The sequence below is a fragment of the Myiozetetes cayanensis genome, unplaced genomic scaffold (assembly GCF_022539395.1).
Source record: "Myiozetetes cayanensis isolate MyiCay16 unplaced genomic scaffold, myiCay2020 scf10, whole genome shotgun sequence".
Classification (NCBI taxonomy): Eukaryota; Metazoa; Chordata; class Aves; order Passeriformes; family Tyrannidae; genus Myiozetetes; species Myiozetetes cayanensis.
The window spans coordinates 379,166-406,960 of record NW_026086605.1 but is presented as its reverse complement, the minus strand read 5'-3'; the positions used below and the strand labels follow the sequence as shown (position 1 = coordinate 406,960).

General features: G+C 42.1%; 1 protein-coding gene across 1 annotated transcript; it reads right to left on the bottom strand.

Annotated features, from left to right (window-relative positions):
- Window positions 1-724: 724 nt before the first annotated feature.
- Window positions 725-27,765, bottom strand: SLC18A2 (solute carrier family 18 member A2). The gene is made up of 15 exons (XM_050338118.1): window positions 27,626-27,765; window positions 25,517-25,868; window positions 19,532-19,590; window positions 17,366-17,449; window positions 14,473-14,565; window positions 13,968-14,057; window positions 13,845-13,888; window positions 13,710-13,770; window positions 9,977-10,072; window positions 6,665-6,743; window positions 6,367-6,418; window positions 5,875-5,938; window positions 4,725-4,844; window positions 4,055-4,188; window positions 725-2,229 (listed from the first exon to the last, which is right to left on the bottom strand). Exons 1-15 carry the CDS (start codon window positions 27,744-27,746, stop codon window positions 2,122-2,124), a joined length of 1,557 nt encoding a protein of 518 aa, XP_050194075.1. The 5' UTR covers window positions 27,747-27,765; the 3' UTR covers window positions 725-2,121.
- Window positions 27,766-27,795: the final 30 nt, after the last annotated feature.

Sequence of the window (27,795 nt, the reverse complement as noted above, 5' to 3'; positions counted from 1 at the left end):
TACATTGGTTAATCAGCTGGCAAAAAAAATTTACACGTCCTGTAATAATTTAGAATTCCAACATTGGTATGTTGTTTCAAATTTAATTGGATTAACAACTTGATGTTGACCGAAAGAGTTCAGTGAAATAAAATAACTTATCTCGGGGCAAAGTAACATCTGAGCCTAATGTACATAGTCATCAATCTGCACAATTATTACTTACTCTGTGGCTCAAGATATGACAGAATCTTGGTTTGTGCTGGACCAGTGTCTGTCTCCAAACACCTCTCAGCTTGGAAGGAAGGGTTTCCATCTGTTACATATATTCAAAAGAATGCAATTGAAAATACACCACTGCAAAGAATCTGTGAGTGGGTTTTTTTAAAATCACCACAGGACATACTGCTTGGCCTTTCACACCACTGAAGCCTCTTGGGATGCTTTCTCAGATCCTCACTCTGAGTAAAGGAGCACACAAAAGTTTCTCCTGGTACTGCAGATCTTGGTGTTACCCCTTTCCAGAAAGTTACATCTCAGACCAGTGGGCACATGACAGACTGATTTTGGAAGTATCATGATTACTTAAACAAGTTTCATGTATTTATAGCCAGGAGTGAAAATAGTTGTCCTGAGTTACCACTGAACAGCTCTGAGGAGTTTTTTTCCCACCACCTGAAATACTTGTTGGCTTTTCCCCCCTTGGTGAAACACGATGCATAAGGCAAATTATGAGGGGAATTCTTTCTTTTTTAATTTTTTTTCCACTTTATTACAATAGATCATGAACTTCTGTCAGATAACTTTATTTTAATGCGTTCTCAGTGGGTAATTATTGACAGAGCAACACTTGAAGTTTGATCCACTATAATTCTCATATTTTCTGACCATAGTATATACGCTTTACAAAACTATATGTAAACATAGTATCTATGCTGTAGTACAGAAAACATCTGCAATTACATGAAAGAAGGCACATAAAGATTTTAATTTTATAAGTGAAGTAATACACCACAGATGAGAAGGACATTGGGATTGGTTTAAAATGCTTTTTTCCCAAGTGTTTTTTCTCAATGCAGATAGGGACTGCCTAATACTTTACCTGTATTGGACTGTGTTCCCAAATGTTGAGATTTAGATTGGCAACAAACTGGTTATTTTTTCCTTTTTTTTTTTTTTTTTAAGCAAAGTTGATAATTTAACTTACTTTAAAAAAATAAATATATATTAAATTTCCAGATGTGTATGCAAATGCATGTAAGAGCTGTTTGTTTAAACTGCTTATGGCAGTCACTTTTAGTACCTGCTAAGACAAAATACTGTAACAATGCAGCTTTCCTTAACCAGTCACTTATGATGCAACAAAACCAAAGTTAAGATATGTTAAAAGAGTCAAAAGAAATATAAAAAGGGATCCTCATGCTGTTCTCACTCTCTTTAAGGGAAAGGAATAGTACATGCCCATACCTACTTGTTTACCTGGTGGTGTGTTTTGGGGGGGCTTCGTGTTTTCCCCAACACTTCATGAGTCGTTCAGGGAGAGCTCATTATTTAAGTTGGCAAGGAAATGGTGCCTTTTATTTATTTTTATATGTCCATTATTACAACCTGAAGCTGATGAAAAAAGCAACAGTGCTGTCCACACTGAATTCCAGCCTTCATCTCCTCTCAATGTACTTACAAGGGTACCACTTAAAAGGATTCAAATTAGATAAGTTTTCCTTCATTTTGCCTTTTTTTTAGATTTCCAGTCAGACTAGAAAGAAAGAAGACTCTTGACAATAACATATGACTTCAAATAAAGTATGAAATACTGTCAATGAGTTAACTTTAAAAACCAAATAGTTAAAATTCACGTTTATACAGATTTATACTACACATTTAATAAAAAATATAGTGTAATATTCAATAAAATTAAATACACAAAGATTAACACTATACAAATCCTCTATAAAAGCTTTCCCCCCCTTGTAAGGCGGTTAGCAGTCTGCTTGATAACCACGGGCAGTGAATAATATACCTTTGGTTTGTTTGACCATTTCACCATTAAATGTACAGTACAACTAAAACCTATTTCTGGATGAAATGTTTCACATGAACCACAGCATTTTGTACACCAGGATATGTTCTATGGCTTTTCTGTTATTCATCACTTTCATATTCTTCTTCTTCACCTATGGGGTAGGACTGGATGTTGTTCTGGGTGTACATTTTTGTTTTCACAGGACAGTTGTGATCCATGAGTATTGCCTGAAAGGAAACAAAGTGTGAGTATTAGCATTTCTACCTAGCAGCCAGCTGAGTGTGGTGATCCAGCACAGCCCTCGTGCTGCATGCACCGTGCAGGGATTCACCTCTTCTCCCTGGAAGTGGAACCCAAATTGATTCCAGTTGGACTAAATCGAGCCTGTAGGTCTGTGGGAGGTGGGATCTTGGCCCTAAAGACATCACCAGCAAATTTCTAACCTGTATTTCAGGTCATGACTTATTGAAATACATCTCCCTGCTCTCCAGTTACAGTAATTTACCCTGTGTTTAATCTCCATTAAAAGCTGGGTGAATGGTCAAAGGGAGCCCCACTGCCTCGAGTCAGATCCCCTTTCCTGCCTTTCTTCCTGGCCCCCCTTTCTGTGCAGGTCCAGAACCCCATGACTGGGCTCTGCTGGGAGTGGTGGTCCAAATATTTTGCCTTGTCACCCATGGCAAGCTAAAAGTGATTGTGACAGTGAGGGGCCAATCACAATGTCACATTCTTTGGGATGGCTTTTTCCTATGGGTTTTGGAGCAGTTTTGTAGCATATTTCATGCTGAAGGTGATTAAGTTTGAGTTTTAATTAATTATGCCACGAGCACAATGTTGGGACCCTCCCTTTGACTCTCTGAACTGGACAGAAATGGCCCATCAGTTCACTGCCATCAGCCACCCTGGGAACAGGAGTTACTTTGCACTTACAGGTACCTTAGAGCAAAGAGCAGCAGCTTTTTGGTGGTGGTGTTTTCTTTCTGTTCCTCAGCCTTAGTCAATGTAAAAAAATCAGAACAAACTAAACCTGCTCAGTCGGCAAAGGTCATGACAAGGGATTAACTGGACTCTCCAGGATTCTGCAGTCCAAATATTTGTAAAACAGAAGGTCTCTGGCCTCACTTATGCCACTACTTCAGCAAGGTTTAATTTTCCACCTTCTCTGCTCCTGCCCATAATGAAGTGTGAGCAGCACATCGAGCAGGTGCTGTCCTTACCTTGCAGAGATGTGGCACTGCTTAATAAAACCATGACCATGAAAATTACAGTTTCTTTTCACCTGAGTAAACAATTAACAACTACATTTTGGACCCAAGTCAGCCCTGTTCAGAAAGTCTGCTAAAGGCTGTTAGTCACACTGTCATTTTTTACTTAGTCCTCTTAGCCCCTAATTTTAGGGTTGTATCACAACACATTCGCCTGATCTGAGACTCATCCCTAAAATCCCACTGCAGGGCTGGGCAGGATACTGATTTGGCCAAGAATCACTCTGCTTGCACATCATACAGTGGCTGGGGAGCACTGACTGCCTTATAAAATAAAGGCATTGGCAACTTTATACTAAAAAAAAAGGGGAAGACCTCTGATAGAGGTTGAGTAAGAGAAGTCATTAATGGCAAGTGAACAATTTAGAGAAGAAGGAGGAGAAAAAAGTATGATGCAAACTATACAGGAGAGGACCAAGGGAAAAAGAATAGGTTGAGGCATGGGGAATAATTTGATCAATTGGTCAGTACAGTTCTGGCTCTTCAAGGAAAACAAAAATGCATTTTATACTGACTCCACCACAGCATATGCTGTTGCAGAGGAATGTCTGCTGGACCCTGATTATTGATAATCAAATTTGTGACTTTGTAACCTGTAACAAATAATGAGTTTGTCTTCATAGATCTTGGACATAAAAAGAAGGGGGGGTTCATTCCAAAGGTGATGCATGAGGGTGAAATACACTGTGCTGGTCCTATTTTGAGGAGGTAAGAGGCAAAGATGCGGAGATAAATTATCATTTGTTTCACAGAAAAAAAGAAAATAAAGAAGCCAAGTTATGCTTACCATTTTCTCTTCTTTGGCAGGTGGACTTCGAAGGAAAAAGCACAGGGGAGCGAAGAGGATATCCACAATCCCTATAATTGTCATGAGCCATGGGAATCCAATGGCCTTTGCAATGGCACCACCAGCAGAGGGACCTTGTATAGATAAAAACCCTTTTCTGGAGATGGCTCAGGCACAAAATTTGCAGCAGCCACTTCAAACAACAGTAATTTTATATACAAATCTCCTGCATTTCAAATTGATTTGAGGAATGTAAAGACATGTTTGCATTTATAAGACTGTCCTGGCTCCATACTCCACTCTCATTGAAGAAATTAGAGATGTTCCTAAGGGCACCTGACTCATGCACTCAAGGAGCAGGGGGTCAGTGGGGAGTTACCCCCCTCACAGACTGCTAAGGGCACAGCTGTGGTGTTAAATGTTCCAAGGACTCTTTCCCAGGCATGCCCTGTGTGTGTTCAGTGCCTGACAGCTCCGAGCCTCTCCCAGCTGATGAGCAGAGCGCGGCACGGGAGGGGAGCGGATGCCAAATGCGATTCCCTCTGCTTTATTTCTTCCAGGGAAAAAGAACCTGTGCTCACAAAACCTGCCAATGCCAGTGGGATTCCCAGCTGGCATTGCAGCAGATCCTTTCTCTAGCTGTGCTCTGCAGGCAGGAGAGGCCACTCACCTATGGCGAAGCCCATGCAGAAGGCCACGTCGGCAATCGCGTACACGCTGCCGTACACTGACACGTGGCGCAGGTCCACCAGGTAGCCCATGATGGGCATCATGGAGGAGTCCACCATTCCTGGGGGGGAGGGAGGAAAACACGTTTCAGGAAAATACTGCCTTTACTTTTCTCTTCTTTTAATGTCTTGGCGAACCAACCACGTGCTAAGAAGGGATGCAAAAGCAGCTAAAAGTTCTTAACTAAGCACAATGTCTGTCCAAAACCAGTCTGTATTATCTTTGTTGTTTATGGTCTTTGCTGTGTCTGAGGTCATGTCTGAACATGTATGCACACAAACATGTGACACCTGCCAGAGGACAGGAGAGATGTGAGCTTAGAGCACATCTATCACTTCCCGGCGACAGTCCCTGCAAAGGCTCCCACCTCACATTACCAGCCAAGTAGCTTTTATTTAGGGGAAAGCTATTTGGTATGAACTTACACTTAATCTGGGCCTAAAAGATTGCATTAGCCTCCAGTCAGCCAAAATTATTTATAGCAGCTTTATCGTGTCTTTTGAGCCACACCTTCATTGCTTGCAAGAAGCAGCACAGGCAGCTGACAGAACTGCTCAGGTACTGGGGAGTTGTAGTTGAGCCTCTAAGTTCTTTTCTAACTACACATCCCTGATGCATTAAGATGCCCTAGAACATTTTCTGATGAGCCAAGGACTGAAAACCAAGCCCCAGTGCCCACTCCAGCCTGCTCATGGGCTTGGGAATTCCTATTCTATATACACAATTTTAAGCCTTTTTTTCCTGTGAAATGTCTATATAATTCTTTTCCACAACAAAGAAGACTGTGGGTTTGGGGCAGTGTATGGCTTCATTTCTGAAGAAGGAGTTTACATTCTTGGACAGTTTAAAAGATCTGTTTAGGTCAGTGGAGCCATCCTGGACAGACTCAGCAATCCAGCTTGTCTAAAGCAGCCTGGTTCGAACTCCCTAAGCACTGTCCTTTAATCCTTCTTGCTCTCCTTACCACTTTGGGCCACAGCTCAGACTTCACCACTATCACATCAGAGTGGCAACAAAACTAATTGTAGCTTCACATTAAATCATTTTTATATGAACAACAGACTGTAAGAGGTAATTGTAAATTTTCTTACCAATGGCAAATCCAACTCCAAAGGTTGGTGCTATGAGCCCATAAATGTTTTTAGCAAATGGTACCTGTAAGGGAAATTTCAGGCAGATAGTTATGTCACACTGCACAAGCTAATAAGGTTAGTTTCTTTTTCTAAGATAAATTCTCCAAGTAGTTAAGGTGCAGTTTGTAGAGATGTGAGAGTTTGACCCTCGTTCTGAGTTGTCATTTCAGGTGACTGTGCCATTAAACCACTGACACACTTCCTATTATCAGCAAGAACAGAGTGACAGCTCAGAAAAGAATCATCCTCCTTTCAGAGCCACTTTTCTTAAAATAACTGAAGCACTGAAATTTGAAAGCACTCAAAGATCTATTAACCACACATTGCATAATACCATGTCACAAAGCAGAAACTTCAGCAAAATCAGCCAAGTCTCAGAGGAAAAGCACACATTTGAAGATGAGCACACAAACATCCGCATGGTTTGAAAGATCACCATCTTCTACTTACACATAAAATACTTATTCCCACGATTAGCATCCCCAGCAGAGCACAGAGCCACCTAGCAAAGAAGAAACATCACTCAGAGATGGGTAATAATGAGATCCTAGGGCGGATCCTCAATGTCTCAAAGTCATGTCTGAAGTGCTGACTTCAACAACAAAAGTAGCAACGTGTTCAAAAAAGCAATTTTGCTACAACAGAACGAAGTTCAATAATTTTCACTATCAATAAACTGCCCTGGGAAACACTGGGAATGGTACATGAGGAGACTGGAAGATGATTAGTATTTTTAAATGAAGCATACCTTCCAATTTTGTGCGCAAGTATCCCGAAAAGATTAGTCCCAATGAGATAAGAGACACTAGCTGGGAGAAAAGCAACACCTGAAAAATATGAATGAGATGTTTTATCAGCAAGGACTTTAGTGAAGTGTTAGAAGAAACTAATAAATCCCAGACACTGTAATTTTGATCTGAGTGCATCTAACAGAGCCTTTGTGCACAGCCCCAGGAATCAAATATCCGGTTTGTCTCATGAAATCTAAGGACATCATCTGTGAAATGCAGGGCTGATGGGATGCCTTTGAAAAGAGTTTTTCAGCATCAGCTACAAGAGCTGCTATGGGAGAGGGGACGGAACAACAAAGAGCAAAAAAGTTTCTATCAAACTGCAATAACCTTTGGGATGGGTCAAGGAGAGCAACTCACCCACATGCCCAGCATGTGCAGCCAGCCCAGAACGGCCAGGAGAGGGTGAATCCCCTGCAGGAGGGGACAGCAGAGCTGCTGCTGTGACCCTGCAAGGGACAGTCACCCTCCAAGCCTGTGAGTGCCATCACACCTCCTGTTCAGGCAGGTTTGTGGTGCCATGATATGGTCCTTGGCAGAGCAGAGACTGAAGTCAAGCATGTATCAATAATGTAAGGGTGAAACACCTTAAAATATTTGTTTTGAAACTATTTAGCTGACATATTTTTAATTTTTTAAAGAATTGGTTGTTGGTTTAAATTTGAAAAATAAAAAAATTACGTATAATGACTTGCAATGAGGGCACCTGAATAAATTCCTTCTGACCCTGATGGGAGGGTACCCAGCCTCTCTCACCCCCCACATCCACCCGCTTGGAAAAGCAGACTGTTGGGACCAGCAATTTTTTTCTAGCCCGGAGGTTTTCCCAGCAGTGGCCATATCTGGAGTAGATTTTGGTTGCACAGCGACCAGAGACATCTCTGGTTTAAAAGCCAGGTACAGTCTGCACTGCAGGATTCCTGCTCTCCCTACACTAAGTCAGAGAGGAAATGGCAAAGGCAGAAATGCCAGTGGAGATCATGGAGTGCCACTGCCTCGGGAGCAGCAGGGAGGATGAGGCAGGTGTGGGTGAGAGCAGGGACTGCCCTTGAGGAGGAGGATTCTTATGAAAAATACCCAGAGGCAGAGGGACAGGGTGGCTGTGCCTGATGCCAGATCCCTGTGCAGTGGTGTTGAACGGGTTGTGTGTCCAGCAAGGGATAACACACAGTATTCTGTTCCCGTTCAACTCTGCATCTTAAGAAAAACCAAACTGGGACACCTGACAGAACTAGGGAAGTCTGACAAATCAGTGCATGCTGTGACAAGCCTTCGTTTGGTCCCCCTTAAATCAGGTAATTCAGATTTAGAAAGCAGCCACGACATAGCAGTACACAGTCCAACCATTTCCTTCAAGTGTATATGCTCCTCATCTTTCACCAAGGCAACGTGGATTTTCTCATTTCCTGCCTATCCATCTTCCTTCCTATCTCTCTGATACTCATAAGAAAAAAATCAAGAGGTAATTTTTAGCACAGCAATATCCTGTGATTAAAATCCTTGTGGGTTACAGTGGTGGTGCTGGGGAAACATTTCATTTTCACCTGTATAACCACAGCTACTTTAGTACTGCCTGGAGCTATCTGGTTATACCAAATGGTCACACAGAGCAGACCTGGACAGCTGTAAAAGAGAAGCAGAACTGAAAAGGCTTTTTAAATAAGACTTGCAGGTTGGTATGTAAGCTGTGGTATATTGAAGCAGAACCAGGATTTCTAAATAAGCTTTATGCACAGTAACATCAGTTGGTCAAATCAAGGTTCTTTATACCTTCTTCAGATCCTGCTTCAAACAGCTGGATCTCCAATTGCATAAGATAACCATTTGCTTAAAACCCTGCAGTTCAAGATATAATTTAAGAGGCTTAAAAACTTTAATTAATGCTGTGAAATCAGCACAAAGTGTAATGGAGTCAATTACTTGTATCGTTAAGGGGTAAAATTAGTCTTAATTTAAAATGGATATTTTCCTTCCAGGAACCTCTGTTCAACTAAGAGATTTGTAAATCTCATTTCTATTGCACCAGTAATATGAAACTCTGGTGAGGAAGGTAGATAAGTAATATTTATTTTTCCTTTGTGAGGTTCAAAATACCTAAGTTTGCATATTCATTTTGCTGTAGTGCAGGCTGGAAGTCATTACCATGTTCCACAGTACAGCAGCACATAAAAACTGCACCTATGGCCACTCTAGATCTGAATTGCATTAATTAGAACTAAGGTTTGTGCTTTCTATATGGTGCAGGGACACTTGCATTAACATAGAGTGGGGGTATCAGATCTTGGCTGAACATCATTTAAATAAAGACTTTTTCTTTTTCTTTCAAAAGCCATATACTGATATGAATACCCTCATGAAACATCACAGCACAGAAGACATCATTACATTTATCAAATTGGTATTGGGCATCCCCCCATTAAGAATATTCATATCAACCTCTCACACAGTTTGACACTGGAATTTTGTCTATTCTCTGGTGGGTTTTTCCCCTTCACCTCAAAGAGAGGGTAACTGCCCCAGCTTTAGCCTCCAGTCTGACCTGATCCATGTGGCACATTCCCTGTTTGCCTGTGGAACTGCTTTCCCGAGATTGGGTTATACAGGTTATAAGGAGGTCCAAGTTGGGGCTCTCCCACTGCTTCCTGCTGAAAGTAACCCCTGGAAGGACACCAAATCTGTCAAATTCAAGGGAAAGTGTTCCTTGTGGCCACATTTTAAGCAAGGCCATCCTTCCTCCCCATGTTACAGCAGCAGCTGGGAGGTGTGTGCTGGCACAAAGGTGCTTTTCACCCAGCAGCTGCACCTGCTGCAGATTTCTGTGGCTGCCTCTCCTGGCAGTTCAAACTGGGGACTCAGGATGGGGTCCCTCTAGGAAAAAACAAACAAACAAATTGTTTTGCCCTGAGAGACTGGCTCTGCAGCTCAACAGGCATCTTGCAGCTGCCCCTGCCAACACTCACTGCCAGATGTGCTGCTGGGGTTCCCAACACAGCTGGATCAACCACAGTGCCGTGGCTGCCTGCAGCTATTTCTCCTTCAGGTGTAGTGCTGCCCCTCATGGAGCCTCTATTGCAGCAACATCAATCTATATAGCAAATACTTTCTATTTTTCTTACAGCCCAATGTTTGTAATTGTGCAGGTATAACACCGAAAATTTAAAGACTGTAAAAAAAACCTACCCCCCTGAAGCATATAAGCATTAACAGGACCAGAACTAACACAATCATTAGACTAAAGAGAGAGATGCAAATAATGTCCTGTACTTTACCAAGCTGCCATTTTTTTGAGCACATGGTCTCCATCATCCAGATGGGTAAAGCTGGTTCAAGCATAGCAATAGCCATGTTGGCAAAGCAGATTGATCCTTAGAGAAAGAAAGGGAGGGGAAAAATAGAAGTAAGTGTTTCTTTTGACTATGAACAAAAGGCCATGCAAAGAATTGATGCTTTTACATAAAACATTACATTTTTTATAGTCCTATTTGTCAAGTATCAGATGTTGATTAACGTTAAGTAGAACACAATGTGAAATCACTGAAGACTAACTTTTTATATATTTCTATTCTCCTAGAAATTCTACAATAAAGGTTAAGCTATTTCATAATGTGAAAGTTTGCAGTGAGCTTGATGACATTTAGAAAGTTCATGAGGTCTGACTGTTGCACAAATGATTAGCTAAAACTACAATCTTCTGGTCTTTACCTAGTCCCCTGGGGCAATACTGGAGCCCTGTTGTGTAAGAAGCACAGGCTCTGACCCTATGCCTCTGTCATCTGAGAGATGATGCCTCCATCACATGATGAGATGTGGAGGTCTTGATCCTGAAAATACCAAGAGACAATCCCAGAGATGTCTGTCCCCTAGAAATGGGAATTTTCCCTCAAGATCCCATAGCTGGCAGCCAGTAAGCCCATGCAGCAGAGCATGGCTTTGCCTGAGCTTGCCCAGCCCTATGAATTTCAAGTGCTTACAGATGTCTTTTGAATTTCTGGACCTTTAGTAACCCAGACACAAAGGATACCAAGTGGTGGCAGTGCTGACTCAGTCCTGCCTGCCAGCTCAGCTGTGCCCCACACCACAGCCTGCAGTGCAGGCTCCAGGGCTCCTGCCCTGTCCATCTGTCCTCAGCGCTGCACTTCAGCTTCAGCAACCCCCACAGTAGTTCTCTGGATTCAAGATGCCTTTCATGCTTCCTCAGAAGACCCTGAGGCAGTCAAAGCTTAATGCAGGGCAAGGGGACATGTCCCCTCTGCTAATCCCTCACAACACAGTTTTTAGAAGTCACTGTTAGAAGTGACAACCTCAAACTTGTGTTCCCGGTTTTTTTCTCTCTAATATTGTAGACTCTCACTGTCATTTACCATCTATATTTTGCCTTTTTTTTTAAATTATTATTTTTAAAAAATAAAAAAAGAAAAAACAACACACCACAATTTTTCTGAATTCAGAGAAACATTATTTCTCTGGGAACAAGTTCCTCATCACAAGGTTCAAAACCAAATGAGCACTGATGTCATTCTTTGCTCAAACCTGTCAGAATATATTAGACTGTGTATCCACAATTCCTAAAATGAACTTGCTGGCTAGCTGGCTCACTCCCTTCCCGGGGCAAGGAGCAACAGTTCAGCACTGCTTTGCCCTAAAGACAAGAGCCAACCTTTCCACTCGGGCTCAAGCTCCCACTGTTGTCTGTGAGGAGCCCCAGTTAAACACCGTGGGGCTGCCCTCTTCCAAGGCAAAATCAGCCATGCTCAAGAAGCTCCCTTGATGCTGGAAAAACATTTCAGACTGCACAGAGTGCAGCCAGAGGAAGCAGCACCATTCTGACAGAGATGACTTGGATAGCAAAGGTCTCATTCCACTCTTAACAAACCACACAGAAATGAGGAACAGGTGTGCTTGCACACCTTTGTGGCATCTATTTCTCCTTAGGTCAGGAAGCATCACCAGAGCTTGGTACTCAGGCATATGGTGATAAAGGTACTTCAGGTCCATAGAATGTACCCCAAAAAAAAGAGAGTGCCTGAGCTGCATCACCTCTGCCACGAGGTCACCTTGTGCTGAGGAGTAATACTGTGCTATAGATAAACCAAACTGGTCAGAAAGTGCTCCTATGTTAAGAATACAAACAATTATGACTCAAGTGTATGACACACGCTCGTGACCTTGAGTCTGAATTTATACCATGAAATTAGTGGACCTAAATCAAGATTGGAAGGAACACTGAAACTGTTAACCCGTTTGCAGCATGCCTGACACAGCCCTGGTTTTTACTGGTGGTCAACTCATCAGCCCACTGGCGATGCAGTCAGTTTTTTAATGAGGTAGTGAGCTGCCTGAAAAGCCATTCAAAACCCCTAATCTCCATGAGCAGTGCAAACCCAGCAGGACTCTTAACCTTCTCCTCTCTAATCTGTGTCTGTACACTGAGCACTGCACACAGTATGGGACACCCACAGTCCCAGCACCCTCGTGGTTTAGATACAGAGAATGTGACACAGGGCTTGACTGATCACCCCAGGGTGTCACAGCACGGAGCTGCCATCCCAATCAAACACTTACCCACCCTTCCCTGTCAGCATCAGGATCAGAAATTCCCACCCTAGCAAGCAAAGCAAAAATATGCCTGTCCAACCCCTTGGGATGAGGGAGAGCAAACAAAATTTTCAGACCCTTTTTAGTAAATAAAGGAGTGATTTCAGAATTGAAGCAATTAACATTTAAGCAGTGGATTCCCAGTGCATCAAGAAAACTGCATTTGGACTGTTGTGCATTCATAAGCCAGATAAGCTGAAGTTATAGTTGGTATTCAGCTTTCAGCTCTGACAAAAACATGTGTTAAAATTTGGAACAAAGTCCCTCCACGCTCTTAGCAGACACAGGACATAGTCAAGACAGTGGGATCCGTGGCAACTTTTCTCTTCCTTGGCCAAGATTAAGCTTGGCAGGAGTAGCTAAATCTTAGTCAAGCAAAGTACCCCTTAAAAACCTGTCCCCTTGTCATATTTTGTGGTGTAAACCAAATTCTACCACAGAATAAACCTTGGCACAGACTGGATATAACATAAGCATTTGGCAAACCCTGTTAGATGAATCTCACCTTGCAACCCCTGCTTTAACCACTGTAAGAGACAAATTACTGAATCAGACAAACACCACATCTGATCTCTTGAAACAAGCACTGTCTGTGCTATTTTTTTTCCCCTCAAATACATTTATTCCATGGAAAGGCCTTTTAATGCTCTGAGAACTTCTCAAACAGAAGTGTTTGTATAACTTCAGTTGCAGCTCGACCAAGGATCACGGAGTCAAGGTTATGATCATGCCCTAAGATCACCAAGAGAGAACCCAAGCAATGCCTGGAAGAATTGCTTTGTTGGACAAGCAAGTTAGAACTAAGAAACAAAACCATGAAAATAACTGCCTATTTCCAGGTGTTTTGTCAACATTACAAAGAGCCAGAATCAATTACAGACTTCAGAATAAACATTCAACAAAATGCAATGCAAAATGGCAAACATCTCTCGAGACAGAAAGATTCATTAGACAAACGATACATGTAATACAAAATGCCATTCACCATTCAACCCAGACCTTTTCTGAAATACAATCCACGCTCAAGAGACCAAAATCACTCCCTCTTCAAACAGAAACAAAGTTCAGTTATTCCCTGTGCCTGCCTGTGGTGTGCTGGCAATCCCTCCCTCTGAAACCCTGGCCCTCCTCACTTGCCTCCCTGGCCATACCTCATTGCCTCAGCAAGCACCTCCAAGTCATCAGTGTCCCCTCTGCTGGGAAGACACATTTCAAACTTTCTGCCTGTTGTGTTTCTACTGGTGTACTCATCCTGTAGGATGAGGTACCAACAGGCACTTTCAGCTTCACGTAAAGGAAATCAGCAAATGCCAATACTGTCAAAGCAGCTCAGCCCAAGGCATGCCAGGAAGCCAGGAATGACACCAATGGTTGGTTTAAAGGAAAAAAACAAAAGGGATCCAGTACCTGCTGCAATAATGATATAGGGGTCCTTCAGAAGTGTCAGTAGCGGTGTCCCCTTCTGACTCTGCCAACAAAAGCTTGGGATTAGGAAAGGCAAAGTGTCACCCACTGCCTCCAGTGTTTTACCTGAATACTCACCTCTGCCTGTGTTCTGGATGGCTGCAGAACAAGCAACTGAACAGCTGCAAAGAGAAATCAATAGTGTAACATTCCTCCAAGAAGGGGGGTGGATGGGGATACCGACTCTCCGTATCTACTGACCTCCATCTAACAGAGCCAGCGCTGCCAGAACCAGGAAAGGAGAACTCTTCCCCACAAACTCATACATGACACTCCCAAAGGGTGGCCCCACTGCCAGGAAGAAAGAAAGGACACACTTGTGAAGCCACACCTTTGGCTCTGAACAAACATCCCCTGCAAGCATTTGGGCATCCTGCTATTGGCACACAGAGACCAAAAAGCTCAGTTTAAAAATCTCCACAAAGCTCACTGATGATGACAATACCATATTCTTCACTCCCCAAAATGCTCCTCTGAGTGAACAAAACCCAAGCACCTCAGAGATTACTGCTGGACACGTGCCTCTCCACAATGAATGTGCTGCTGTGGGAAAAGCTCTTCTTAACACGCCCTGCCAGTCTAACCTGGAGACTACACGACAGCATCACACTCAGCAGGAGTCCTGCTGCTGTCAGAGCAGCACTTGCTTTGCCATGGCTGGGACACGTGTGCTTTCACTTGCCAGCAGAGCCTCCAACTCACTGACCTAACACTCCCATGGCAAGGCCTCCCAGTGCAATTCCCATTGCGTTGCCTCTCTCCTCATCATCCGTATACACAGTGGCCAGCAAACCCATCCCTAAATCAAAGGGAAAAAAAGAAAAGAAAAGAAAAAAAGCACAACACAAAATTAGACATCTGTGTTCCACAGTTTATGTTCATCATTTGCCACACCCACTAAACATTACACAGAAATGACAGAAAGTATCTTTGTGTGTACTACACATATATGTATATACACACATATATAAATATATAAATATGTATAGTTCCTCCCCACAGAATTAACTTTGAAGCAAAAAGGGGTTTGGGAATGCATGTGGTCTCCAAGACCATGTTCCATTGTGCAGTATCAGTCAGCTAATTTAATAATGCCCTTATTTGCTAGATTCTTTGTCCCTGTCTTTGTCACAGAGCTTTTAGATTATTTTCAACTAGCAGGAACAAAGCTTCTGACAAGTATTCACGATCATTTATTTATGCTCTGGGTGCATGGCACAAAGGTCTGGTGACCACTCAGCTGAAATTGTGGTCAGTGCTACCTATACTCTGGGCATGAGGTATTAGGCAGAGCTGATTACTTTGTACATGAGTATTTCAGGTTCAGCATCCAAAATTAAAGGATTCTTTTGACCTTTATCTTCACATGCCTCATTTCTGCATTTGATTATGAACCTTCATTTCACAAAAGGAAACACGAAGCCTAATTCATTTGTGTTTTTGTGAAGCACTCAGACACTAGAGATGTAAAAGCTGCAGGAGAGTCCTCATAGAAATTAATAATTATGTTTTCAAATCAAGATTTTTGTAGGGCTCAGTAAATAAGGTTGACAGCTATGCAGAAAAAGAAAACAAAACACTGCATGGTTGATCATTAAGTGAATACCATCCATCATGTGCATCAAAAGAGCAGAGGTCCTGTGTGGATTAGTATGCTTGCTGAAAACTGTGGGTGACATCATCAAGCCCTTTGAAGGAACAGCTGGAGAGCTAGTTGGAGAACTGTGCCAGAATTCTCAATGAGCGTGAGATGTGGGGAAATATTCTGGAAAACAAAACTAAGGGGCAATACAAAGAAGATCACACAAAATTGTACACATAGGTAGGAATGATTACACTCCAAATGCAGGGGAGCAAATGACTGATCGGCAGCAACAGTACCCAAAACTCCCTTTGCCTGTGAGATACATGAAGTGACCCCCTGTAAGGAGTCAGATCTTCCTCCCAGTGCTGGGTCTGACTCTGGTGCAGCACAGGAAGAAAGGTGTGGGGGTGCCCTTAAGACTGTCCAGAGACTGACAACAAGAGTGAGCAAGAAAAATATCTGTGAGGGACAACTTCAGGACTTTCAATTTAAAACCAGAGAGGAGAATGCTGATGTGAGATGTGATAACAGCCTGGCAATATGAAGGAGAACCAAAAAGATAAAGAAAAGAAACTGTTCTTCATGTTCTCTGAAGTACGAGAAGCAGAAACACGTTCACATGACAGTAAGGAGCCTTTAGATGAGACATCAAAAAAAACCCCAACTTCCTGACCATAAAGGTACTTAAGCACAAAGCTGGATGCTGAGGGCATTACTGGAGGCTTCTGAGATCGTGCCTGTCAAGTGTGCATGAAGAATGACAGATGCTAAGCTGATGCTGCCTTCAGGAAGGGGTGGACTAGATAGTCTTTTGGCCTTTTATGCTCTATTTTGTAGGTTGTCTGAGAAAAAAAGTCATGTACTCATGTAAGAGCCCTACCTCAAGGTGCACACTTGCACAAGGACTGAGTTAAAGCTGAACAACAATTTTGATTCTGGCATGGCTTCCCTTTGGAAAGTTCAACTTGTAACCTTAACTGATGTCAGAGAAAAGATGGATTCTCTTGTCTCTACCCCTCCTGCTTGTCTTTGCCTTCTCCATCCCTGGGTCCTCATACCAGCCCCTGCCTCCTCCCTCAGCCACATCCCCACTCTTCCCACTACTCATCCAGGTTTAAATCTCTCTGCTGAACCAGTGCTTGTTGTGCAGCTTCAAACCCATCTTTAGCATGAGGTGCCCCTTGTTCCCAGGTGGAATGCTCAGTCTGGAGTGCTCCATCCCCCAGCTGCCCCAGACAGCACTGCCCAGATCTGGGCTGGAGCAAAATCCCTGCCAAGGGAACCCAGGAGGAATCCAGCCCCCAAATTCTTGTTGGGCTTCTATGGAGTGTTTGTGAACCCTGGTTATTGGCCAGTGTGAGTTGGAAAGGGGGATTTTCCTGAGTAAGACATAAGGCACCTTGACTCAACATTACAATTCACCTCCCTTCCCAAGCCACATTTCTATTTCTTCTGCCATCACAGGGAATTTTTCCAAGACTGAAATATTCAACATGAAGAAAACATATTTTCTCCAGTCTCAATCTCAAAAAGGGTTAAGTAACTTGGGCTGAAAACCTGTACTGCATTTCACCTATTCCTTTAAAAATAAAAGCTTGTATTACAGGTAAACTGAGTCCAAACTGGCAACCAGCATGGTAAGGCCTTGAAAACAACATTGTATAACAGAAATTTCAGTAACAGACAGAGCTGCTATTCCAACTGCAATAAGTACCAATGTAAGTTCCCAATGACCTTTAAAATGGCTAAAAATGAATTTAAAATGTTGAAGACACAGGTGCAGAAATCCCAGGGAGAGTGCAGTTCATTTAGTGCTCTACCTTACTGCAACCCAAATACCACGGAAAGCTGAAAAGACATTTGCTTTTGAGCTACTTTATATGACAGGAACAGAAAATAACCAGGAAATTGGTTTAATTAAATATTTTTGTATTAATTATTGAAAGTGCAGACAAAATACAATTCAGAAAATGACTGAATGATCTGCGTTTCACTCTATCAACTCTCCTCTTACCTGCCACTGAAGAACAGGAGGAACCCACTCCTTGAAGGGACCTGGCAATAAACAGCAATGCATAGCTTCCAGAGAAGGCAAACACTACAGGAAAAAACAGAGGGACATTTTTTAAATTAGGTTAACTCTAACTAGGTTAAAAAGTTAGATTTCTCCAAACTATCACAAAAACTTCCTACAATTTAGTCAAGTGTTTACAGTGACTTGTGCCACTTTCAATGCTAACTGCATTATTTTCTCTTATTGCATTTTGATGTGTCAGTGTTGAATTGCTCTCAGGTGTCTGAGCCTCCAGGTAACACAGAATGCAAGAGCCTGAGCAGTTTTAACTAATTACTTGGGATTTGATTACATCTGCTCTGATTCAGCTGCACACGGAAGGAGTAATAATGCTTTCCTTTCCAGCCTTGCCTCTCTGCTGCTTCATTTCAGGCTGCCCAGTCTGGAGCTCCAGGCATTCAGGGAGGCAGGATGTCACACACACACCTGGATGTGCTGCTGGTTCCTCCAGTGAGTGGGTGGGGAGAGGTTCTCCCCTGGTGTTGCCAGCCCCACACCAGATGTGTGCAGCACAGCTGGCTGGAGGGGCAGGGAAGCCAGATCCACCCGTTCAAGGGCTGCACCAAGTTTCTGGTGCTCCCAGCATCAGGCAGTCACAGAAACTGCACCAGAGGAAGGGCCACTCTGTCTCTGCATAAGAGATTTAACCCTGGGCTCCACTCCCAGCCACTATCTGCCTTCTGGGAAAGAGCCCCTGGCTGTTGCACCCATCAGCCTGGCTAAATTCCCTATCCAGGAGGAAGTAAGAGTGTCCCAGAAACCCAGTCACATCTCTGCTTGTGGAGCCCATGCCATGGTCAGTGTCATTAAATCTCAGGGAGTTTTGAAAGCTTTTTTTCACCTTCCACCTGTTGGTCACCTAAGGCCAGACAGGTTGTAGCTGCAGGAAGTTGTTATGCACCAACTAAACAAGAGATCCACGTGCACTTTCCTCACCTACCCACTGGGATCATGACTCTTGGGCTTTTCACCAGGTCTTACAAAAATTCCTACTAGGTGGACAGAGAAAAATCAAGGAAAGTGAAGGAAGAAAGGATGTCAGCAGATCAGCAGTTCTCTTTTTTGCCATGAATTAGGCTCACTATTCTTGTCTACATCCCAACCAAAATGTATCTAACAGTGCAGAGTTGTCAGTAACTCTAGGAGCAGGTCATCTTCTCTAGCACTTCAGTCCCCTTGATGATACAGTTTTAAGATCATAGAATAATAGAATCACAGAATCACAGAATGGTTAGGCTTGGAAGGGATCTTAAAAGTCATCTCCTTCCACCCTCCTGCCATGGGCAGGGACACCTTCCACTAGACCAGGTTGATCAGAGACCCATCCATCCAGGCCTTGAACACTTCCAGGGATGGGAAATCCACATCTTCTCTGGGCAACCTGTCATTATTCCTTCTCTTATGTACACTGGACATGGAAAATTGTTTGTTCCCTTCCTTTTTTGTCAGAGACTCTAATACATTTTATATCTGCCTTCCGAGGCAAAACTGATTCTTTCATTGTTCCTCACAGGCTTCTAATGATCCTTGATGTTCTCTGTACTCTTTCTGTTTGGGCCACAGCTTTAAATGCAGGCCAAAGCCACACATAAAACAGCAGCTGAAGCCTTATCAATGCCATTAGAGCAGCCAAATTATCTCAGCTGACTGGCAGGCTGTGCTCCTGTTTGCACACCCCACAGTGATGTTTAGCAACGCTGTGATACTGTTGACTCACATTCTCATGAGCCACTGCAGCCTCACAGTCTTTCTGATAAGCCCCCACAACATCTAGTTGTTAAGGATCTTGCAAGGCAGCCCTTCCATGGCTGACAGCCCTTCCATGGCTGTCTGTTAAAGCTCTCTGAGCACCGTTCCAGGTTAGGAGAACCTGAAAGGTTCAGCTAAGGAGGAGACCCACCGAGGTGGGATGGAAGGTCATGATTCCTTAGAGCATGTTCATAAGGCTGTACTTGTTTAATCTTATCCACATGGAGCAGACATCCTGACATTTTCCCTGGAAATCAGTCCCTGTACATCAACAATAAGAATTCCTAGTGATAATTATTATGGATATTCATCTCGAGGTTGTGTCTGGGCCAGACCAAATAGGATGTGGACACTTACTGATTGTCGACACAAACATGATGCAGAAGCCAGCAAACAGTGGGATCTGGTAGCCTATTCTGGAAAACAAAACGAACATTTCACATTTCTGAGGTTTTGAGTTAGGCTTACTCACATGAGTTCACACACACCAAAAACCCAACTTGTAGTTCCTTGGTAGGCTTTGAACTGTTTGTTGTGGACCACATGATCATATTTGTCCATGTTACAAATGCCTTTTCATCTGGCACAGCAGACTTTGTATCTGAAATCCCTGGAAGAAATACTTCTCATTAGGATCTGATTGCCCTGTTCTTGTTCTGCCTTAAATTGTTCCCAACAAAGCCCCTCTGGGCCTTCATGAGGTTGCCAAAGATATGCCAAAGGAAGATTTGTCTGAGCATGCTGGACTTTGAAGTATCCCAGTCGTGTTTCAGTGCACATCTGTTTGCATCCTCATGAGACAATGACCATAATGAGACACAGCCAAGCCAATGGCTTTTTTACTGGAAGAATTTGTCATCAGCTTTTCTGGGACTCCTGCCTCAGCCAGGAGAACTGGAAGAGTCCCAAAGAGCCTGAGAATTTTTTTTTTTTTTTTTTTTCTTTTCATGGGTTTAGGAGCAAAAATGGAACTGATCAAAGCTTTTTTCATCAACCCACTTCTTCATTAGGACTCTAAACAGCCTGTAGGAATGCCTGGTTGCTCTAAGTATTTTCAAGTTTTCAGGAAATAAAGAATTTTCTGGCTGGAAAGCAAACACATTTTTTGAGTAGCTAAAACTGAAATTTCAACAAAAAAAATCACAATATATTATTTTCCACACCATTAAAAATCTACCCTAGAGTCAAAACCCAGTTAGCTCTGAAGACAGTCTGTGTATTCCATTAAGCACACTTTCCTCATGGCTTCTTTTTTGTAGGATTGTGGATCTCAAATGCATTTGATAAGACATTATTTAACGGCCAAATTCTTCAACAATGGATGATGCTTTTCAGAGGAGTACTTTCAAAGGATATCAACTTTCAATGATTTGACAGTATTGGGCATTTTTACTGGCAGTATTGGCTGAAGTGGGTCAATCAAATAATGGAGGAATCTATAATGACCCTTTTAGTAATAGCAGTCATGACACAGGCAAACCAAAATAATTATTTTGAGCTTTGGAGGTTTTTAATATTTTTACACAATTAAGGGCTTTGGAAAAATGGAAAACTCTCTGAAGTGCAGGGCTCGGTGCTCACTGTTTGTCTCATAACATTTGTGTGAGTTTTGTGAATTAAAGAAATCTAGCAAGCACATTTCTAGATGCCAAAGAAAACTTGAATGAAAAACAATTTTGCCTTAAATATCATCACTACATTAAAATATGCCAAAAACACAGTGCACAAATTCTTCTAGTTGAGATTTTTAAGTGGGTGTTGCAAATACCAAGCAGAGACTAACTACTCATGTGGTACTTAACTGGACTGGTACCTCCAAAGAAGTTAAATCCCTATCACAAACTTCCTCAGTGATGATAATAATTTATGATGATGATTTTAATCTCTCAGCACCTTTGTACATGGCATATAAGAGAACAAAGCTACCTTTCTTTTGGTCTGTTTTATTTAAATGAATGTTTTTTCTAAGCCTGTTTGGTTCTGGTGTGCTGCCCCTGCATGGGATTGCTGAACCTCCAGAAGTCGTGGTTGCTCCTGCTCAGGGGACAGTCTTACCCACATCCAGCTGAGATTTAATTAGTTATGCAGATTGTCCTTTCCTGCATAATCTTAACAAACCCTGTCTCTTAGCACACCCTGCCTGCTCCTGAAATAGCAGCAATAATTAGTTGGAGTTGTGCTTCCCAAATGTCTAATGTGCAGCTGCATTCCCTGCTCTATTCTAGAGATATTAGAGAGCACAGACTGAGAGTTTTTGCTGAACAATTACACTGTACAACATAAATAATCACAAAAAGAAGAGGCACCACCTGTAACAGCCAACTACTCAGAGATTCTGTTCCTTGGTCCTTGCCATGTGAGACCTAGGAATGTTCAGTTTCTCCTTCTCAGCCATTACACGGTATAGTCTATCCCAGTTATCTCTACATTTTCTTCCCCTGCATGTGTGCAACACAAAGGAAGATTACAGCCTGTCTTCCCTCTTCTTTTTTATTGTTACCATGCCCAAGCAAGTAATTTTTTGGGGCACTCCTTTCATAGCCCTCCAAGCAATTCTGAAGCAGAGTCAGTCCAGCATGTTTTCACCAAAGCTACCTCGGCTGAAAGTGGTTCTTACAAGTATTTCTGACCTCTGAAAAAGTCTGACTCGTTAGTTGAAGGATGTAAGGGAAAGGCTGCCACTGATGGAGAATGCCCAAATTAACTCCATTTCAGTCCCACATTGCTCCCAGATTGCAGGACTCTTAGGAATGATTTATAACTATTAACAAGATTACCCTACAGAAGGACAACAGATTGGTGCTTCTGTTGCAGTAAATAAAGGTTACACTGACCAGGTAGCCACTCTCTCATGCAAAAAAGTTCAAAGCTGTAGTCAGGCTGATGTAAAAATGATGGAGAAAATATCTATTAATTTTTTAATGATTTTTGGGCCAATATGTGACCTTGTTTTAACACATATTTTTTCAGGCTGATAAAATAAGAGAGAGAGATGCATGGCACAGGGACATTCACTGACCCCAGCAGATTGAGGTGCTAGCACAGCTGCGCTCACAGCCTCGTGCATGGAGCTTGGTAAGAGTTTGGAAAAAAGCAGTGAAGTAAATCATAGGATCACAGAATGGTTTGGCTTGGAAGGGACCTGAAGGACCATCTAGTTCCCTGGTATGGGCAGGGACTTCTTCACTAAACCAGCTTGCTCAGAGACCCACCCAAGCTGGCCTTGGAGGCTTCCAGGGATGGGGCAGCCACAGCCTCTCTGGGCAGCCTGTACCAGTGCAGTGAGTTAAATCACTCCCACAGCAGCCTTTTGCACACTCTCTTCACTGGACAGGATTGGGCAGAGCCTTCAATCTGCCCCTGCCAGTGCCCTCTCCTCACAAAGCCTCCTGTGTCCAGTTCTGCACTACCTGCACAGTTTCTTGCCAAGTTCACTACAGGGAAAAACATGATGTGCACCTGAGCCACAAAACCTTACCAGCTCTGCCCTGAAACTGTGCCATGGTGGGAAAAGTGTTGTTGACATCCTATGGCAAAGCCATCCCCAAGTGTTTGCTTTACTGGACTTTGTTGGAAGAAGGGGAAGTTGTATTGTTCCAGGAACTGCAAACCAGTTCACCGAGCCAGGTGTGGGTTGTCTGGTATTCCATGGAAAGAGCTGGGCTTTAAAGGAGAAATAATTTTTGTGGAACACATTCCTTGAATAAAACCAATTTTGAAATTTGTTTTTGAAAATCTAGACCCTCAGTAATTCTAAAAGAAGGGGAAAACAGCCTCCCAAACTTTCAGAAAACATAATAGTCATTATTGGCATACACTGATGTGAGTAGAACATCCTGTTGCATGCTGTACAAACTCAAGAACTCAAAGTCTGTGTCTGAGAAAAGCCAGTAACTCCAAACTCGATTAAAATTCTAAACCACGACTGAACAGCTGTATTTGACTCAAAAATAAAATCACTGTACACAATGTGCTACCTATTTAAAAAAAAAAAAATTACTGGGTATCTTAAGAAATTGTGCCTGCTGATCATGAACTAAATAATCAATTCTCCTTGTTGAAATACTTGCTGAAATTTTGTAGAAGTAATAACGGCAGTAACAATTATCACCAAACAGCTGATCAGGGGTAAGGGAGAGTCTTTCTATTGGTAACTCAGATATTTTCTGTTTAATTTATAACAGTCATAATTTTTAGCTGATCATACACATTGTTATTAGAAATTCTCAACTTAAGGGGGAGAGGTTATCCAATAAGTTCTAGAGTTAATTGATAAACATGTTACCTGATAGTTCCCACTAAGAGAAAAGGCAGATACCAGTACCAAGATACAAATAGTGCATGAAAGAAAACCAGTGAACCTTAAATCTAATTTAGGGCCACTTTGCCACTAAGACACTCATTTCTGATGGATGAGAGAAGAGTTTGTCACACACCACAATGATCTGCTCCTTGTTTTTTCTGCTCACACTTCTTGGGCATCTGAGCCTGCAAACCTGGGACCGCAGTCACACACCCTGCCCCAGGCAAAAACAGGCAGAAGGTTTCCAGGAGGAAACCTCAGCTCACAGCACTGAAGTTCACACTCATGTGTTGGTAACCCTGCTCCCAACAGCAAAGGAAGATGCTCCAAGAGCATCTGCTGCCTCCTTGCCAGCCTAGGGCTGTATCACACATGTCCCAGCTGGCTCCAGGGGAGAGGGGTTACCACCTGCCTTCTCCTGACTGGGCAGGTTGTGGAAATGACGATGCTAACAGAGAAAATTAAATATCAACAGGACTAAAATTTAGACTTTTGGGAAAATCTAGATGCATACCTAAAGAACTACTGTGAAAATTTTATTTGATGTTATATTGCTTTGCCTGCAGAAGACCTATTACATCCTCACTAAACAATGCAGAAAATCTAGGTAAGAAAACTGCTTTCCTCCTCAACTTGCAGCAATATTTGTGGAAAAGTAATTTTTCATGGTGTTGTACTTGTATCTGTGTAGGTGATACGTGTTACTGATAAGAGGAAATGAAAATTCTCATTTAAAGCTTTTGTGTCAAGATCAATTCCACAGGCTGAATACAGGTTTTGAATACATAACACTGGGAATCCAAATGATGTTTAGACCTCAGCTGGCTACTCTTTAATCAGAGCCAAACTAAACACTCAAACTATATACATACAGATATATATATATATGCTGTAAAACCTAAGGTAAAACTGCTAAGGTAATTTTGGCTTCAAAATCTGAAATATCTTGGAGTGTGTTGGTTGTTTTGACTACTGTCACATGTGATAGGCATTGACTGTTTAATGTGTTTTACAAGGACAAATTTCTACTGCATATTACTTTCTGAAAAGAATAATCCTTCTCTTTAAAAACAGCTTAAATAAGAAATAGGAAAATCAGTGACCCAGCTAAATACAATTTGGAGTTTATTTCCTGCAGAGATTGATCTCATAGTCTGTTTGGAGGACTGCAGCTGCTTCTCTGGGGAACAGTTACACAAAATGCTAACAATAAAATCAAATTAATTATTAACACAAAAATTTTAAACGATATTATAAATACTTTTTAGTCTTCATGAAAACATCATCAGTACTTGGGTTTGGAGAGGGGCTTGTAGGTCATTGACTTTATTGTTTATACCCTTTATCCTGGCTCAAGTTAATTTTCTGTGCAGTCCCATTTAGACATACTTCATTCAAGACATCTTGAATGTGCAAGAATTTAGAGAGAACAATTTGAAGGCTGGGCTAGATCATGTACTGATGGAAATGTGGCACCCACTGAGATGAATGTGGCATCAGCAAAGTCTGAAACTTGTTCAATCTTCACTGAAGTCCACATGAGTTTCCCACTGATTCTTACCTCAGATAACTCCAAATCATCCCACACCAAATCACACCAAGAGCTGCACATCTCAGTGGCAGCAAGGGAGGGATCTGAACCCTGCCTACAGTTGTTATATCATCTCTTCCTTATGCAGGGACCACAGACCAATTCACAATGATCTATAAATACTACACTGTCTTTTGACCTCCTGTAACTGTATTGAAGACATTTCATACCACTTCAGCAGAAGTTTCTATAAAAGCCCAAAGTCTCAGGAGCTGGAGGAAAAGTGTGCAACACTGATGGCTGGTGTGCAGCCTAACAATTTATTTGGGAAAGGATTTAAGTGTTTAGAAATGTTCACCAAATATATTTCACTAGTATATTCCTCCAGATAAAGTGAGAAGGCCAGTAAGCCAGGGCCAAAAGAGAATTAGGACTACTTTGTCTGGAATGCTGGTCTGGACTGAGGCACCAGTAGAGTCCTGATGGTGGTGCAGCAGAAGGGACATACCTGTTTGTCAGCGGCCCTATGAAGGGGTTGGTCAGCAGCTGCACTGTGGCTTTTGAAGCAAACAGGAGCCCAACTCGAACATTTTCATTCAGCAGCTCCTTATCATCCCTGGGGCAGTCAGACGGGGCAGGAGTCACATTCACTATCATCTGTTCTGTCTGAGTGGGATGCAGCTCGCTGGGTTGGGTCTTATCGGATTCATTTCCCGTAACCATCGTTGTGTTGTCGTAGTAGGAGAAGATGCTCTGAAAACTGTCCATGGTTGCTGAGATCAGCTTGGGCTTGGTAGTCTGGATTTCTGTGGCATTTTTCTCGTGTTCGATGCTGTAAAGGTAACTGGGAATTATTGGCACTGGAAAAACAAATAGAAGATGTTGGCACCTTACAATCAGGTTGTTTGTAAATGGAATCATCAAACTTTCTTGCTTGATTTGCCATTGATTAGGAAATGCAAGGCTTTTGTACAGAGCACATTAATGTTTTGAATGGCAGGAAGGCAGAACTCAAAGAGAAATTTGCTCATGGGAAAAAACACGCCCATAACTAAGAAGTGTAGTTTAAAACAAAAAGTTCTTTTACATTCGTCTTTATTTTTTGCCACTTTTCATAAATTTTTTATACAGATATCATTAAGTGAAGTATAAGAAGTATCAAACCCCAAATATGAAGTCTCTTTGTTGTACATGACTGTACAAATCCTTTTATTAGATTATGAAAACATGAATGATGAGAAAAGCATTGGAACTATTATTAAACCAAAATATAAAAGATACAAAACCCCACATTTTTAAAATAAACCATAAAAATATTGAGGAGTAACAGCCATAAGAAGGAAAAACAACACTCCTATATTAAATAATCAGAACTAATATGTTGATGCTTGCATATCTCATTATTTTTTAATAACATACAATGAAGAGATCAGTCAGAAGGAACCTTCTTTATACACTCTATGATCTTAGCTGCAATTTATTTGTATTAATATGTATTATGAATAATACATATATAATATATATTATTAATAAAAGTAATAATTCAGAAACTAGCATTTCAGAATTTGTAAAAGCAGATGTCAGGTTCGTTTATTTTGACACTAGTGACAGAATCACCCCTTCCCATCTTGTGTCTCTTCCTGAAAAAGCCCACCCTCTGAAGTCTGTAAACTGTAATGATTTCTAGGGCTTCTAGCATACATATTACTAAACAACTAATTAAATATTAATGTTTTTAAAGAAAGTATATTCATGTTAAAAAAAAATCCAAAATCAGCTTGCTAAAAATAGGTATGTTTCCAGCTTTTATCTTTTAAGCTGAAGCCCCCCAAGAAATTCAGGAGTCTGATTCAGAAGCTGACTCTGCAGCATCATCCGAGAGCTGGCTCTGTACAGACCAAGTCACTTCCAAGAGAAGCATGTGCATTCATACGTGTATGTGTGCACATCCCTGAGCCACTAGTTTCTCTGAACCTTTTTCTTTAAAGTCATACAAACATTTGAATGTGAGGACTTCTAAAACTACCAGTGTTCAACTGTATTATTTGAGTGAATTCCTGAATCTTGACCCTATGCCACTGAAGCCATTAAAAGTTACATCTTTGATCAAAACTTGGATTATTTTATTAAACTAACTCATAGAAGTTCTTTTCTTAAAACCCAGTTAGATAGTTTTCTTATTAACCTATCATTTTAAGACCAATGTGGGGGAATGAGGAACTATCACCAGGAAACAGGCACCTCCAGTGTTATCTAGCCTGTTGTTTCAGCTGCATGACCACAGGAGAAAAAACAGTGGTGAGCTAAAAATACTGTTATCTGTCGTTCTGTGAATAGGGGGACAAAAAGAAGAAAGAAAAAAAAAAAGTTAGAGACCTTTTTATACCATTCCTTGTCCTGCAATTAATATGGAAATAAAGCGAGACTGACGTCCACGGCGATGGGTTTGCAATACCTAGAACACAATTTGTGTTTTTAAAAAATAATTTAAAAATCAGTGCTTGAAAACGATGGGTTTGAGAGCATTAATCGGTCATTCCGGGAGTACATCTGTCACTGGAGATTATTTCAGCCATAAACCGGGAGAGGAAAACAAACCCAAGCCCGTTGCACCTACCGACCACGGTCAGCAGCATGTTGTCCAGGAGCAGGGCGATGAAGACGATGAGCAGGATGAGTTTGCGGGACTGCCGGCTCTCCCGCAGCCAGCGGAGGAGCCCGAGCTCGCCCCAAGCCATGGTCCGGTCCGGCTGCGGGCACACGGAGGGGTCGGGCCGGGCGGACAAG

Bases quoted from the DNA above. Each gene is read 5' to 3' on its own strand.
- SLC18A2 (XM_050338118.1), bottom strand. From the start codon at position 27,746: ATGGCTTGGGGCGAGCTCGGGCTCCTCCGCTGGCTGCGGGAGAGCCGG. The intron at 13,889-13,967 runs GTCAGTAGATAC...TTCTCTTTGCAG, and splicing joins GCTGGCTCTGTTAGATGGAG to CTGTTCAGTTGCTTGTTCTG. The intron at 6,419-6,664 runs GTATGCTTCATT...CTTCTTTGCTAG, and splicing joins CTTGCGCACAAAATTGGAAG to GTGGCTCTGTGCTCTGCTGG.